Source organism: Sinocyclocheilus grahami, unplaced genomic scaffold (genome assembly GCF_001515645.1).
Source record: "Sinocyclocheilus grahami isolate Dianchi unplaced genomic scaffold, SAMN03320097.WGS_v1.1 scaffold404.1, whole genome shotgun sequence".
Classification (NCBI taxonomy): domain Eukaryota; kingdom Metazoa; phylum Chordata; class Actinopteri; order Cypriniformes; family Cyprinidae; genus Sinocyclocheilus; species Sinocyclocheilus grahami.
Genome location: NW_015505583.1, coordinates 590,287 through 606,946, shown reverse-complemented (window position 1 = coordinate 606,946; position 16,660 = coordinate 590,287). Strand labels below are relative to the sequence as shown.

At 36.6% G+C, this 16,660-nt stretch overlaps 1 protein-coding gene across 3 annotated transcripts in view; it reads right to left on the bottom strand.

Moving 5' to 3' along the window:
• LOC107550656 (palmitoyltransferase ZDHHC18-like) overlaps positions 1 to 16,660 on the bottom strand; it is a 23,498-nt gene that overhangs the window by 3,613 nt on the left and 3,225 nt on the right. The window contains exons 2-8 of one of the 3 annotated variants that reach the window (XM_016231992.1): positions 15,538 to 15,698; positions 10,375 to 10,530; positions 9,078 to 9,215; positions 8,166 to 8,217; positions 7,325 to 7,427; positions 5,554 to 5,666; positions 5,341 to 5,437 (exon numbers count right to left, since the gene is read on the bottom strand). In XM_016231992.1, the coding sequence (XP_016087478.1) occupies positions 5,341 to 5,437; positions 5,554 to 5,666; positions 7,325 to 7,427; positions 8,166 to 8,217; positions 9,078 to 9,215; positions 10,375 to 10,530; positions 15,538 to 15,698 (820 nt within the window). Of the gene's footprint in view, positions 1 to 3,822; positions 5,438 to 5,553; positions 5,667 to 7,324; positions 7,428 to 8,165; positions 8,218 to 9,077; positions 9,216 to 10,374; positions 10,531 to 15,537; positions 15,699 to 16,660 lie in introns of those variants that run through there. The other 2 variants (XM_016231991.1, XM_016231993.1) reach the window with 2 other exon arrangements.

The following is a 16,660-nucleotide window of genomic DNA, read 5'->3' as shown; positions in this document are numbered from 1 at the left end:
CACAGCACACTCAGAACGATGAGCTTTGTAAAAATCGACGTGTTTCAGAAAGGCGGGGCATAGAGGAGAAACAATAATGTAATAATGTATTTTTTTAACCTTAAACCGCATAAACACATTTAATTACACCAAATACACAACATAATGTTTTTTTTAGCAACATCATATGACCCCTTTAAATGAGGTCATGACCACCTACACAGGAATGTGCCGTTAAATTTATTGTGTGGAGTCAGAGGCCTCTTCCTCGGTGTGTGAACTTCCTTTACCTTCAAATCGCTCAACATCTTTCTTCATTTTATTAAAAGGCACACAGGTTAGTTTCATAGTCACTCCATTTTTTCATTGCAGACAGTTTCTACAAAGAAAACAAAATAATTACATAATTTATCTGCATCTCTTGCAAGTTTAGCAATAATTGGAAATGTCATCTGTAATGGCACAAAATTGTCTCCGAGAGTCTTCTCCTTAGTGGGTAAGAGTTAGAAGTCTGAGAGCGTGTAAATTAAGCCAAATTGCACAATTTAAGTAATACTAGGCATCTTATGTCCATAAACTCTCTTATTAAATAATTCAGTCTAAGTCAGTCCAACTGTGCTCCAAAAAATATTTCCAAATGATTTGTAAATTGATCGGTCGATTTAAACAAAATGAACAAAATAATAATACTTATCTGCAAAAAATAACTAATGTTAATAATATAACTGACAGGGTGCACAAGGTTTTAATCAAATGTAGCTAGCGAACAGTAGGCTTATTAATTAAAACTAGTTGAAATAGCACAAAACACAATTTTTTTTACTGTTCAAATTGTTTCAAAACCACTGTCCGAAGCAAAGAATAAGGACTTGTTATCTTGACGGCTATTGCTGCTTTCCAGTGGGTATTGATTTCTGGTTTCATGTCACAGATGATATAATTGAAAAAATGTGTTTACAGTGTTGCATCGCTCTCTGTGTGATTATCATGGCTGTGTTCAGAATGTACAGGCTTATAAATGCTGCTTATTTCAAACTGAATGCAACATTGATTGAAATGACACTGTTACATCATCACATGGCCTAATTACATGCTTAATTCAAAGAGGAAGGAATGAAAACAGCTATTAATCCAATCTTGTGTAGAATTATCTTAACGTCAGGCGGTAAGATCAAATAATGAGTCAGAGGAGTTAAAATCACAGACGTAATAGCTCCTAGTTTATGTATCCCACTGGAACATTCATTGCACTGCATTCATTATTCCGTTAGATGTAGAAGGTCTTTCGTGTGTTCTATCCAGAAAATCTGCAAACTGTAGACAGAATCAATTCTGGAGAAGCATATCAGCATGCTGTCGTGTGAGTAATAGCCTACGTAAAACCACTTTTCCAAACGCAGTATATCAGATCTGTGGGTACACTGGAAAAACATGAAAATGTCTCCGATTGGTTCCAGAAGCAGCTAATAAAACATTTGAATGATTTTAGGAACTATTAGCAGGGAGTTTATTTTTGATTTTTTCATTATATGCAGTGATTTAATGATACAATATGTCCTCACTGAGATGAGCAAACAGAGCAACTATAAATAAACATTTCAGTATGCATTCCAACAGAACAGTCTCCAGGGAACTTGCATGGATCAAACTGTTTTCTTGGCACTCAAGCGTCATGAACCAAAAACAAATGTTCCAGCTGGATCTGGGAGATACTAGCGCTATCTAGTGGCGAACAAGATCCCAGACGGCTCCTAAAAAGGATCTGTCACTGGCAAATATTAGAGAAATGTTGCTTGTATTTATTTATTTATTCAGAAGGGTTGTTAATGGACGCCAGGTGGTGCAGTTCCGCTACACCAGAGACTCACACAGTGAGTTTACAGTCCCTTTCTTGACACTTTTTAACTAGAAGTTATTCAAATTCAAATTTTTATGTTTTATTTTATATCACATTTCAATAATCTTTTGTTAAGTGTTCAATAAGTGCACTTGCTTTGATGTGTTGACTAACATACTAAAGCACATGCAAAGTACTTGATTATAATTTGAACTGTAGTTATTTAATATTACATGTATTGTTAATATTAATGTCAATGACTTTTAAATGTCCTATATTGCAAATTCATCATTACAAGTGTGTAATTACAAATATATTTAAATTCATGATGACATAGACATTAAAGTATGTTTTAGTTTAGTTGAGTTTTATATGCTTGCCAATACATTCTGCAATACACAATATATCAAAGACAACAGAATTATGAAATGACATGATGTACTAAAGTCCTATATGTGTGTCAAAAAACTTCTAAAGTTCAGCTAATCGCATTTAAACCTCTGGTGCGCTTCGGTCACTTTTGACCGAAATTTTTTTAAATCACAGCTTCATCGGAATGGTACAAAACCTGGTGACTTTTATGGCATTTGGTGAACACGCACAAAAAATTGAGGGCATAATTCGAGCAGGCTAAGTGGTCGTAAAAAAAAATAAAAATAGTCACACTTGTGGTCTTCGACCATAGGAAATGAATGGAACATTGACAAAAACAATCTACAAATCTGCCACAATGCAGAAAAAAGTACACAGCAATGACGGGGTGAAAGTTTAAAACATCAAGACAGCAACACACCCACTCACACACACACGTACACACACACACCTATGAACTGGTGTGAATGTAACACAGCAAATATGTCAAATAAAAGAAATAATTCAACTACAATGCAGTAAAAAAGTTGACAGCAAGGAAGGGGTTACACTTTAAAACATCAAGAGTGCAAAACAGACACATCCACTCACACACATACACAATTATACACACTCAAATGAATTGGTATAGCTATTAACATATAGCCAAAACGAGTCAGAAAACTGAAATAAGAGGTTGAAATCAGATCAAACCCAGAAGGATTAAGCTCCAATGAAATATTTGTTCATTTTTGTTACATTTTTATAGAATTTTAATGTGTTGTGTAACAAAATGTTTTCTCTGTGTTCAGGTTTGACTGTAGTAATAATAATTCAATAACTGATGCTTCAAATCAACATTACAAAAAAAATAAAATAATAATAATCTAAACCTTTACAAAACGTTGTTTTTGAGAATGTCTAAACATATATCCAAACCCACAAATGAATAAAAATACGTATTTATGTCTTTTTTTATAGGCCTTTTATACAGAGCTATATAGGAATCTAGTGGCTAAACCATAGAATTGCAGATGTTTTTCTTTTTTTACTCCCACCAGATGGCACTAATTTGGCTTCAAAAAATTGGATTTTAAAGGCATTGACTCTATTTTAACATGAAATACTGCATTCATTGAAAAGTAATATAAAAAATATTTTGTAAAAAAAAAAAAGGGACGAAATTGATCATAATTGTTGCATAAATATTAATTAGTACCATGAAATTATTACAAAATACAAAATATTATTTAACAAATATGTTACATTGATTTTACTGGGGTTTCCGGTCACTTTTGACCGGGAAGACCACAAGTGTGACTCCCAAATAAGGAGCACCAGAGGGTTAACATAAATGTAAACTATAATACATTTTTAAATGCAGCCTATAATTGTCTCAAGACATAACATTTGGTCTGTATTTAGTGTGGAGTATTTCTTTTTAAAAGTATGCCAAAATGGATTAGTATGCAGCAGGCTAACATTCTGTTCTGATCATAGCTCTAGTACACTTTTAAATCCATAAATCCTGAATATCAGAATTGCCGAGTGATATTTCCTCTCACATGGTAATAACACATATTTCCTCACACTTACTCTGGCATTCAGAAGCACACTAGAAAATGTATGCGCACCACGTCTGACGTTTGCATGCACACACACATACAGAGGACAAGGGTTAATGTGCGAAGACCGATAAGTGTAACAGCACTAATGTGCACTAACGCATCAGAACATGCCAGGAAAACATACACAACTGTGAGTAAACAAACAACTCGATACCTACATACTCAAAACAACAAATATGCATGCAGGACAAGAATTCTGTGGTTTAGTTTGAAAAATATTTATTTAACATTAAAATGCATTTTCAATATATACAAGCACAGATATGTTCAAAAGTACAAAATGTCAGCAATGTTCTTCATTTAAAAAAATATGCATTCATAATAAGTAAAATCCCATAGGGAAATTTTCATATCACATGCAAACTATTTCACAATATATGCACATGCACACAGACACAACCACACATCAAGTGAGTGTACTTTGGTTACTGTGCAGAGATGCATTAGCACCTTATTAACTTTACCTGCATTTTTTCCCGTAAATCAAACTGATATTTTTCCATAGTTTAATAGAAGTCATATTCACCATAGCTATTTATTTTGGACTTCACAAAACAGGATGGCATGGACTTTTCCGCCACGTTACAACCAAAGAAATGTACATAAACACTAGAGCTGTTAGCTGTTGGTTTGTTTGTTTGTTCACTGATGAGAGGCACTTTTGTTTTGGTGACAAGTTCAACATCGGAGTATAAACCAAAAAAGATCTGAAAAAACTTCAAGGCACATGTAAGTTGATAAACAGCCACAAGAAAACACAAAAACTAAAAACAAACAAGTTGCTTGTTTGTTTGAACCAAACAACCTGAATTATACAAACAAACAACAGCTTTTTACATGCTCAGATTATACTAAAAACAAACAACTTTAATAAATTGATGAAAAATAAACAACATTTGTGAGAGGTGTTTGCTTATACTCTGATGTTTTTCAAGAGCACCATTGTGCGTCATAATCGCACAAGTCTTTCAACCATCGAAGAGCTTCAAAAATAAACACCATCACCTGAAACTACAGCGTCTTTCCTGCTCACAAACTGTGAATTCTACCTAGTGTCACAGGAAGTCAAAAGTTTCATTTCCTTTTTTTGTAATAAGATGCACAGTTGTGCAAAATAACACAACGGCTACACCCATTGCTCTGTAAACACTCCAACCCACTGATCTATGAGGGAGCCAAACCATAGAGAATGAGCACATAAACATTTATTTCCCATTCAAACTCAAAGTAAACAACACAAATCTCATCTATATATGTGACTTTGACCACAGCCGTAACGGCTCTCCTCAACACCAAACAAATCTGAGACAGCCGCACTTGGCTGCAGCCCAGGGAGCCGAACGCTGTCTGACATCTAAATGAAGGGTGCGACCCATGCCAAAACGCATCAAACAATGCAGCAAGAGGAGAAAATGCTGGCTTTGGATCAGACACAGGAAGTCAGGCTGTCGAGTGGCTCTGAATGGAGATGTCAGGTTGCTGTAGGGTTACGACCGGGGGTGGAGGAGGAGGAGGAGGTCGGCCTGAGGTGACTGCCCTTCCTACCATGTTTCTGTTGTTTTTAGCAGCCGGGAGTTCGATTTCCACAGGACTGGTCTGGACGGAGTCATCAGAGGGCACAAAGCCTCGCCTGTCAATCAAACTGACAAGACAAGAGAGGGGGCAAAGGAATTACAACAAAGCCACAGTGATAAACAGAGGCTTCATATTGTGGATATAGTTTTTACTGGTACACTGGAGACCATATACACGTCTCACCTGGGTGGCATGGGTCCACAGAGCACAGAACAGCAGTTTTTGACAATGCTGTTGTAACTGTAAGGATTTCCAACGTCCTCATTTCCACTTTTCCCTGACCAGGAGCCTTTAATCTGTAATATGGACACAAAAATACACATACAATCCATGAAATATTTAGGCCTACATCATAATAATAAAAATAACAAAAATAATGTATTTGTATGTATTTTCTATGGTGGCCGAGAGAGCTCAATCTGTTGCAACTTTACACAAGCAAATTAAGAAAACATCTTCATCAGTTTGACAACACGTGCTGCAAATACTCACAGCACAACCAAATACAGAAATGCTCTGCAATTACGCACAACGTGACCAAATACTTTGTATTTGTTTGTGTTGTGAGTGTTTGCAGAGCATTTCTGTATTTGGTTATGCAAGTATTTTCAGTGTTTCTGTATTAGGTTGCATTGTGAGTTTTTGCAGCGTGTTTCTGTAATTGGTTGTGTTGTATTTGCAGAGCTTTTCTGTATTTGGTTGTGTTGTGAGTATTTGCAGTGTTTCTGTATTTGGTTGTATTGTGAGTATTTGCAGTGTGTTTCTGTATTTGGTTGTATTGTGAGTATTTGCATTGTGTTTCTGTATTTGGTTGTATTGTGAGTATTCGCAGCGTGTTTCTGTAATTTGATGTATTGTCAGTATTCGCAGCGCGTTTCCGTAATTGGTTGTATTGTCAGTATTCGCAGCGTGTTTCCGTAATTTGATGTATTGTCAGTATTTGCAGCATGTTTCCGTAATTTGATGTATTGTCAGTATTTGCAGCGTGTTTCCGTAATTGGTTGTATTGTCAGTATTTGCAGCGTGTTTCCGTAATTTGATGTATTGTCAGTATTTGCAGCATGTTTCCGTAATTTGATGTATTGTCAGTATTTGCAGCGTGTTTCCGTAATTGGTTGTATTGTCCGTATTCACAGCGTGTTTCCGTAATTGGATGTAGTGTCAGTATTTGGTCAGTATTTGCAGCGTGTTTCCGTAATTTGATGTATTGTCAGTATCTGCAGCGCGTTTCCGTAATTTGATGTATTGTCAGTATCTGCAGCGTGTTTCCGTAATTTGATGTATTGTCAGTATTTGGTCAGTATTTGCAGCATGGTTCTGTAATTTGATGTATTGTCAGTATTTGCAGCGTGTTTCCGTAATTGGTTGTATTGTCATCCATCTCATTTGGATTATGCAGTTTTATCTAATAAACCTAATTCAGTCATACATAAATCAAACTGTAAGACTTATATAATAGTACTATATAATAGTACTAGTAAAACTGAATGCGTTTTAAATACAAACTAACCAGATTTATATATTTAATGCAGCTCAATAAATCTAGTTTGTGTCAATCTCATAAATTTATCTAACCGAATATTGCTTGTTTCACAACTAATCATTACTCATTTTAAACGTCATCAAAACAAATCAATTTTTACTGAATTAATTGTTTTTAACAATTAACAGATTTATGCTGATTCTAAGCAATTTAAATAATTATTTTGAATCAAGAATTTTGAAAACAATTATTTATGAATGTAACACTTGTGCCATGATGTTTTTTTTATGTATGACTAACAAATATAAGCATCACAAAGTGTATTAATTTATGACAAAGCAGTGCAATTCAAATGGTAGATATATGTATTTGAATTACATATAAATTATTTTAAATTAAGGCCTAAATATTTGAGTGTATGAGGTAAAAAACACTTTTACACCTCTTAAGTTATGAAAGGAAAACACTTACATCCTCATTGGTAGTAAGATTTGCAGCTACCAGGTATGTATGGAAGCCTGAGAGGCCCAAAATGGACCAAACTGAAAAGAAGCAAACCACTAACTCAAGAGCAGTGGAGAAAGTAAAGGAAAACTTCAGAGTTTGCACCAATAATGAATATTAACAGCACACAGTACAGGAATATGCTGGGCTAAATATAACTTGATCAACAGCATCATTTTGAGTTGATTAGTCCCTTGGTTTGTACAAACATTGCACTTATAATGAAAGTGCACCAAAGTGTTGAGCCCTGCATATGACACGCAGAGGGAAAAACATATATTATGGCCATGGATTAGGAATTCATTCCCTTGTTTTAGTTAAATCACTGCCACAGTTGAACTAAACTAAAGGGAATGAATCAGTACAATATGGCCATGATTTAACTAAAATGAAGGAAATAACGCCATAATATCTACCCCACCCACATGTCATGTGCGGTACTCCATACAGAAGTGTTTAAAGCAGAAATGTGACATTTGGGCGGCTGGAACAATTGCATTCAGAGGCACTCAAATGTGCATTGTAAAAACCGCTATGACTATACTAGCTACATAATACTATCACAAATACTGTATTTTACATTGTTTTTTTTCCCCAGTATGACTTGCCCCATAGATTCACATTGTAAGCACGTTACTACAAACCCAATTTTCATTTGTTTTTATAAACTGAGGCACAAGTTGACATTTTCGGTGTCAATTCTTGTTCATTGAACTTCACTTGTATTTAACCCAGCACATTCCTTTACGGCAATAACAGACTTTTTGCAAGTTAAACATCTGAACTCAAACAACAAATGAAAGGATATCTGGCAGGACTCGCTTGGAGAGCGAAAACCAACCCATTTCCTCCTTGTGACCCTATAAAAGAGAGCATTAGTCACTAAAAGCTTTTATCAGATCTTAAGCCATTTAGGTCCAATAAGAGATTCACATGGCCTCTCATCATCTCATTTGGCATCTGTGCTTGCCTTTAGAAATACAGCAGAGTGCAAACAGACCAACTCTTCGATTAAAAAGAGCTGATGTAAACACTACCAGTCTGTTATCTGGACACATCTAACTCAATTAAATGGTTTATGCTTCAAAACTGGAAATTAGTTTTGTCTAAACTGTTCCAATTTGGAACAATGTTATATTGCATTTTCTTTTTTAAAAACCAACAACTCCTTCAGTGCTGTTCAAACACATCCCATGATGCACCTCGTGAAGTAAGTTCCACTATTATACAAAAGATTTTGGTTGGTATAATTTTTACAGTAAAAACAGTAATATTGTGAAATAACTAAAATAACTGTTTTCTATTACAATATATTGTAAAATGTAATTTATTCCTGTGATCAAAGCTAGATTTTCAGCATCATGACTCCAGTCTTCAGTGTCACATGATCCTTCAGAAATCATTCTAATATTCTGATTTACTGCTCAAGAAATACATTTGATTATTATCTTTTATTATTAGCATTTTTAGGAAAAGCGTGAGCAACTAGGATTTTTTTTTTAGGATACTACAGCATTTATTTGAAATCGAAATCTTTTGTAACATTGTAAATGTCTCTAACGTCACTTTTTAGAACTACTCTGGTTACAAATCTCTTAACTGGAAAGTGACATGACCTCACTGGACCCATGTTAAATTCACACACCACTCAACGACGTATATATTTGTTTGAGCTCACAGATACACAAAGAGTTGTCAAGGAAAATGAAATGACACGTACTCAGAGCCAGGTGTGTGGTTACACAGCCGAAGATGAAGGCCGTGAGGAAAGACAGCGAGACGATGAAGGTGTAGAAGAAGCGATAGTTTCGTTTTCCCACACAGTTGCCGACCCAGGGGCAGTGATGATCGAAGCGCTCTGTCAAACACACATGACAGCGGGCCGTCACACGGCTCGTGATTTATTACAGCAGGAATTAAAAAGGCTGCTGGCTTAAGAACAAGTGAGAACTTCAGAGATCAAACCAAAAACGCACACCGCTTCAAACCGGCTTCATAAACCTAACGCTATAAATAACACCGCTAAATCTGAGAAAGATAACATCCTACATGGATGCACAAGCAGAGGAGTGTGAAAACTGCACACAATAAACACACTGGCAATTAATATTGAATGTTAGGAGTAACCACATTACATAGCAGTGTTTGCCTGTACAGTACAAACTCAAGTAAAAAATGATTAATCTTCTTTATAGAGGAATTGATTTTTAATAAAATTACAAGCACTTAATTACAGAGCTACTGTGAGCTACAGTGTTGTTAATCAATGGCATATGCATTTGTTGAAACCAACCGATTTAAATTTGATTGTGTCATTTGCAATGCTTCATCGGGACTGTATTTCTTTTCCTCATTAAAGCCATAAAACCACACGGTTTTGAACCTCGGTTTCATTTTCAGACACTCAAAGTATGTGGTTTTGGTAACGCTTTAGATTAGAAAACTCCTCTTGTTGAGAAGCTCTTCTAGACGATGGGCACATGTTGCGTTCACAAATGCGCATTACAGAGACTCAAACTCCCGAGCAGACGCAGAGCTGAGTGTTCATGCGGAGCAGCATTTACTGCGAGACGCTGAAAACACTGAGAATGAGCTGCTCACGAGTAACTAAACACAGTTCTGCTCTTCCCTCGGAAACACGCAGCACATATATTGAATTCAACTACAGCCTTTGCAGTTTGATTATCCCACTAAGCCAAATCGCATTTTTTATTTCAATTAATAGTGCAGCCCTATGTTGCTCCGGTTATATCCGAGCGGTGCTCCTGCACATCAAACAACGTTAATGCACTTAGACCGATGATCTGATATGAATTGATAATGCATACCTGGAGTGCACTGTAAGCAGCTTTAGATAAAAGCATCTGCCAGATGCATGAATTTAAATGTTAACTTGTAACCTTTAGTATGAGCAATAGTGATAATGACACTTGCATTAGCAATCGCCACTAATGATTATCATTAAAAGCAGCCTCAGATTTGCTGCATGCGAGCGCACTTCTGGAAGCTCATCTCACCCACACAGTTGTCACACAGGCTGCAGTGGGAGGTGCGCGGCGGCCGGAAGATCTTGCAGGTGAAGCAATACTTGAGTTTAACCACCTGCTGATTGATGACGACCTCCTTCGTGCGCGGCGGGGGGCGGTAGGATGAGGACGAGCCCGTCGGGTTGTCTGCCAGAGAGAAAAACACATTTCCAGCAGAGGATGAGATGTCAGGAAGGAATTTCAATAACTAACATTAAAGAAAACAACTAAACTCTCATTCTGATGTTTAAAGGCTCTTTAGAGTTTGCTGAAATTAGTTGAACACTCGCACTAGAAAACCACTGGCGCAAGGGAGAACTGCTTGAAAAAAAATCCATTTGGTGTAATCATTAGAGCAATGCGTTATTTAAAGGAGCTGCTTTCACCACTTCACATCAAAAAAGATACATTAACAATATGCTACATAAAAAACATTAAGGCGGCAAGCAAAAAAACCGTCTCAGGGAAAACCATGAGAGTCTAGAGAGGTAAAAAGCAAGATCTAGAGATGCGTTCCTAAAAAGCTGAACTTATTTGACTGCATGTTTTTAGAAGGTCTTGTCATGCGAGACGCTGCAAAAAACACAAGGGCAACAGTCAAAGACATCCATCTAGCGCATGTTTACGCAAAAGAAAAGAAGTGCAATGGAATGCAAAAACACGTTATGTGTGAACAGCCTCTAATCTGTGATTTTCTGTCTGTGCACTAGAATTTGACTTTTTTTGTTTGTGTGTTTTCTTTACATGCTTTATTCCAATCCAGTCAAACACATCAGCTGATGTACGCAGTGATCGATCCTCAAATTAAGGTGGCCCAGTAGTGCACAACACAACGAAATTAAAAAAAGCAAACATAAGCTCACAACGCAATTAAGCTACAACTAGGGCTGGGCGATAAATCGATCACGATAATTATCGCACGATATAAATTTCCTCGATAAACGATATCAAAAACGTTCGATATAATGTTTATGAGGCGAAGGCGGAACGAAAGAGCACAAGTCATTTGAAGCGCGTCACTCGGACCGTTTATCCACTCGGATCAAAGTTCGCTTGCATTCAGCAAAGAACACAAATAACTCAGTTTACAGCCAGATGAAACTGCACTGACAAACAGGAGAAACACTGTGCGCAATGATACAGTTAGAAGACTTTTTAATCAAAATTGCCATCATTTACCAAAGATTTACTGTAGCAGCACTAACTGCACCATAGTATTGTGTCAGAAATGTCGAATTTGTATTATTAATGTAGACATGTTTTAAATGTATTGAAGGAGGAGTAATGGAATATAATTACAGTATTTTTTTTGTGTGATTAAGCTATAGCGTTTATGCATTTATACTAAATTTATTTAGACTAGCTACTGTTTTTCATACAAATACCTAAAAGCCATATTACATTTTTACCATGGTATTGAGGTGCTATATTTATGGTTTTAACTGTGATTATCATGATCTAAAATGTATGCTACTATGGAAGCTACTATGGCTACTTTTTTATGGAAAAAAAATTATTAAAAAAAACTCAAACAGTCAGAATAATTACATTGCACCATATAAAAATGAGGTTGCTACAATACTTACAGATATTACGGATTTTGATAATGAACAAAAAAAAAAACTAACTTAAGCTACTATTAAATGTGTATTTCTAAGAGACAAAAAAAAATGTTATATTATTATTAATATTATCAGGCAACACAAACCGGTTTCTTGATTTGAAACAATATTACTCATTAGAACGTGCAGAAACTAATAAATAATTTTTTTCTAATAAGATATTTATTTTCTTAAGGAAAAAAGACTGGAAAAGTGTAAAGAATTGAAAACCGTGAAGCGTGTCGTCGTGTTCTGACCGTAAAGAGTAGTTTAATGGTCTGGTTTCTACAACTTTCACATTGGAGCAAAAATCTGCCTTCAAACTTGAAAGAAATACAAATTTGGCATTTATCGTGATAATTATCGATATGAAAACATTATCAGCCCTATATGCTCCTGACCACTAGGGAGCAGTGTTAGCAGAGAAACACCGATACATCCTTGAGACGCCACAAGAAACTCTCAATGTAAGTGATTGATCTTAATATGTGTAATCGATTTTTAAATGAACGTGTTTTTACCGAATGTTTTGATATCCTGGTAATCTTCATGTATCGATTCATGAATCGGGCAGAAAATAAATCAATATTATTTTGGATTTGGACAGTTTAGCTCTGGGCAGCTTTCAAGCGTATCCCCACATAATAACGAACTGAAACAACGTCAGGGAGCAAGCAGCGTTAAAAGCGTTAAGCCCGCGAATACTCGTGACATGCACACAATTGCCCGTTTCTACAGATCAACTGCCCCCTAGTGGTTGGGAGCATTTCCGTTGTGTTGTGGCTTCATTTCGTTGTGAGCTTATGTTTGCTTTTTTAATTGCGTTGTGTTCTAATGGGCCACCATATCAAATGCTCTCAAAAACAAACTCGACTTAATATCTGCCACTTGGATATCAATTCTGATTTGAAATTTCGACTTAAGTTCAGCGCAACAGATATACTGCAAATGGCAAATTTGCAGATCAGAATTACCATGCATCACAGATATAAAACATGACAACTACACACAAACTAAGCCCTTATTCCAGAAGCAGCCTGCAGTGAAGGTCAGAGGGGTGAAAGCAAGCCAGACGGCTATAAATTCGTCTTGAAACAGAAAAAAAGAATATTAAAACGCTGTCACAGAAAAAAGGTACATCACGCACTTCTCCATTTCCCAGTTCCTCACAAACATGTCAGTACTTTAGCTGAACCACTTGAGCAGAGCAGACATTTTATTATGATGATCATTTTTATTATTATTAAAACTAATAACTGCAGACCGCTTCAGCTCTCTGACTGGCAGATTATGTTCCTGTTCGGAGGACATCTAAAATAATGGAGTCTGCACCGCAATCATGTGACCTTGTTCAGAGAGAAACAAACCTCTCACTGCAACAACCAGACGTGAATGTGCTAGTATTGAGCAGGTGAAGATCTCATTTTGAGTCCTGGGGGAGTGTGTGTTCATGACAATCATCCTGTCAGGGCCGTCCTCTGTAATTAGGACAGAATGTCCTCTTATTTGTCATGGAGAAGAAGAGATGGCGGCACGTCCAGAGCAGTTCAAAGGCTTATTCAGGGCCTTGGCATCTGTTAGATGCCAAAATTTAAAAAATCAAATCAAATCCCAAATCAGATCGACTCAGGGACATCTCTCAAACATGGTTATTATTTATATTTATGCATTTAGCAGACACTTTTATCCAAAGGGACTTACAACAGAGGAAAAGGGCCAACAATATCCATAGCACACAATGCCAGGTTTACCAATGTTAGATTATTATAGATCTGCTTTCCAAATCATGGTCACATTAGCAAATATTTTGCACAATTTTACAAACAAAGAAGGTCCATTTTTCCATTAATATTAGTGCCGTAATGCATGAAACAAGTATCATTTAACAAAACTGAATTTTATGTGGCATTTAACATAGTTCTGAATTAGATTTTTTTTTTCACTTTTTATTTAACATTTGAAATTTAACAATTGCATTTATGGCAGTTTTTTTTAGTAGACATGTATTTTCAAACAGCCGATTTTTTGTTCTGAGTTGTTAGACTGGAGATATCCAGTTTTTTAAAAATACAGCTTCAAGTTTTCAAGATGAAGAGGAAATTCAGAACATCAAATTCAATATTCAAAATTCAATACGCAGAAATTCAGTTCGTACGAAAGTAGGTCAGAGGTCATCTATCGATCTTTAACTATGGCCATGTCTGCCCCGAGACCACACGAAACACTTCCACTACGAGAGAAAGCGGCAGCCACGCGGTGATTCCTGGATGCCATCATCTCCATACAATTATCTCGTTTCCATGAGTTAATATGTTGTGGATAGGGCTGTGCGATATTGAAGAAAAATGCGATATGCGATACGATAATGCTTAAAGTGCCACATGCTCAGATGAAACTGAGTCAGTTCTGTGAACTTCTATAACTATCTTGTGTCATATACAGTATATATGGTTATTTGTATGTATGTATCAAGAGCTCCTGTTTGCGCACACTTAAGCGGTGAATAAAGCTGATTCTATAAGAAAGCACCCCCACAACAACTTCTGAAAGTGAACGTTAGTGTTTTACGCGAGCATTACATAAAAATGTCATTTTAACATTAGTGTAATCATTTTAACCGGAGTTTAGGAACGGAATAATAAAAAGGAAAAATAAAACACTGCGTAGTATTTACTCTTTGAATTCAATATGCACTGATTCTTATTTAAGCTACAAATGTTATTTAGGTAAGAGCAGTGAGTGATTTTCTCTTTGTCTTTTGTTCATGGCCCCAAATATTGCAAGCTGTAGAGATATGCATATTGCGATACGTACATTTGCGATATTTCGATCATTTCGATATATTGCACAGCCCTAGTTGTGGCCATACAAAACTAGCCTAAGTGAACCGAACATGTCCGCTCCGGTCAGCGTAAATGCTTCGTTCGACTTTTCGGAGATCATCAAAATTCAGTTTTGTTAAATGACACTTGGCAATAACACAAATTTACACAATTCAAATTCAAATAGTTTTGTCATATTATAAGCTCCATATCTACAGATGTGTTTTTTTTTAAATGTTGAACGTTTTGTTAGCATGAACGGCACATTTTTATAAGGAATAATAATATTATTCTTATGCGATATATGCTACAAACGACACAAAGTCAACAGTCGAAGACGTCCATCTAGTGCATGTTTACAAAGAAAAACAACAGAAAGGCGCAGTGGAATGCAAAACAAGTTGAACATTTGGAATAACATGATTCTCTTCCTATATCTGTATGCATGAATATGGAGGACCTAATACATAGCAGCAACAGAGCACACTGCACTGAGCCCTCTATCCCATAATGCAATGCCCTAGACTTGACCTTACACATCCAGAGTGACGAATGAAGCAGAAGCAACATCAGACATCTCATTCTTAGCTCATCATATAATCAACTGCCAAAAGACATTTAGCCAAACCTAGATTAAAAACGCAAAGCAATCCAATGTATTTCTGTGGATGATAACAGTATGCAGTATACAGAGTGCACTAGTAATCCAGAGGAGATGTGTGCTCGCTCACCGATCTGCTTCTCGATGTCTGCGGCCTCCTCTGGTGTGGCCCGGGGCAGAATCCCCGGATCCGTGAAGCTGGTCTGGAGGAGAGAGATGATCACAAACACAAACAGGACCCCTCCGATGGCCGGGATGCAGCTGGTGAGGTGCTCCACCAGGAACGGGCAGCTGGAACCACACAACGCCTCAATTAGGAAAACACTGATTGTGGAACGAGGAGGCTTTAAAACACTGCGCTGCGGATTCCCAATCCCACGTCTAACGCTAAACAAACGCCCTATAAAGAGAACGAGCAAACTGATGTCTAAAGTGTCGCAGAGCATTGGAAATAAACATAATAATATAAAAGATCTGAACATTAGAATCCAACTCGGCTTCTCCTTGATGTGCTGCATCCACAGGGGAAGCTTTAAAATTAAGGTGTTTGATTAACCACATTTAAGTAACCATACATTGTTAATTAAGTCTCTAAAAGTGGCCTCGATACAAATAATGTCCCGAGAGAGACATCCAGATTCATACTACAATCTCTAATACTGTACGAATCAGAACGGGGAGGCGATTGTTACACGTTTTGCCCCAGTGAATATATAATAGTTCATTTATCATGCCTATACTGAATATTTAGTTACTATTATTATAAATTGAACAATTAAGGTACTGCATATAGGGTACATATACCATAGAAATTAGCTATACTGGAGGGGGGGGCATGTTGTCACATAAAGGGGGTAAGTTGTCACAATGGAAACCTACTGTTTATCTTGCAGTTGCAGTTCAATATTATCTTCATTATGTAGTTTATGCTCGACTTAAAAATTAAAATACTTTCATTTCTATTTCCTTTTCTTTAGGGATGCACGATATATCGGCCACCATATCGGTATCGGCCGATAAATGTTCAGTTTTTTCTGTTATCGGTATCGGCCCGATAAGAAAATGTTGCGATATCTTAAAGCCGATAAATAATGCATTATTTCCTTCAGAGACACTTCAGATGCGCGCTGTTCGTTTGCAGCCTTTTGTGCAATTGTATGTTTTATTATTGTGTTTATTTGAAGTATATCTGATTTATCTCGTATAGAATGCGTTTGGTTAAGTTAAAAGAGCGCTTCAGTTTACCGGTGATC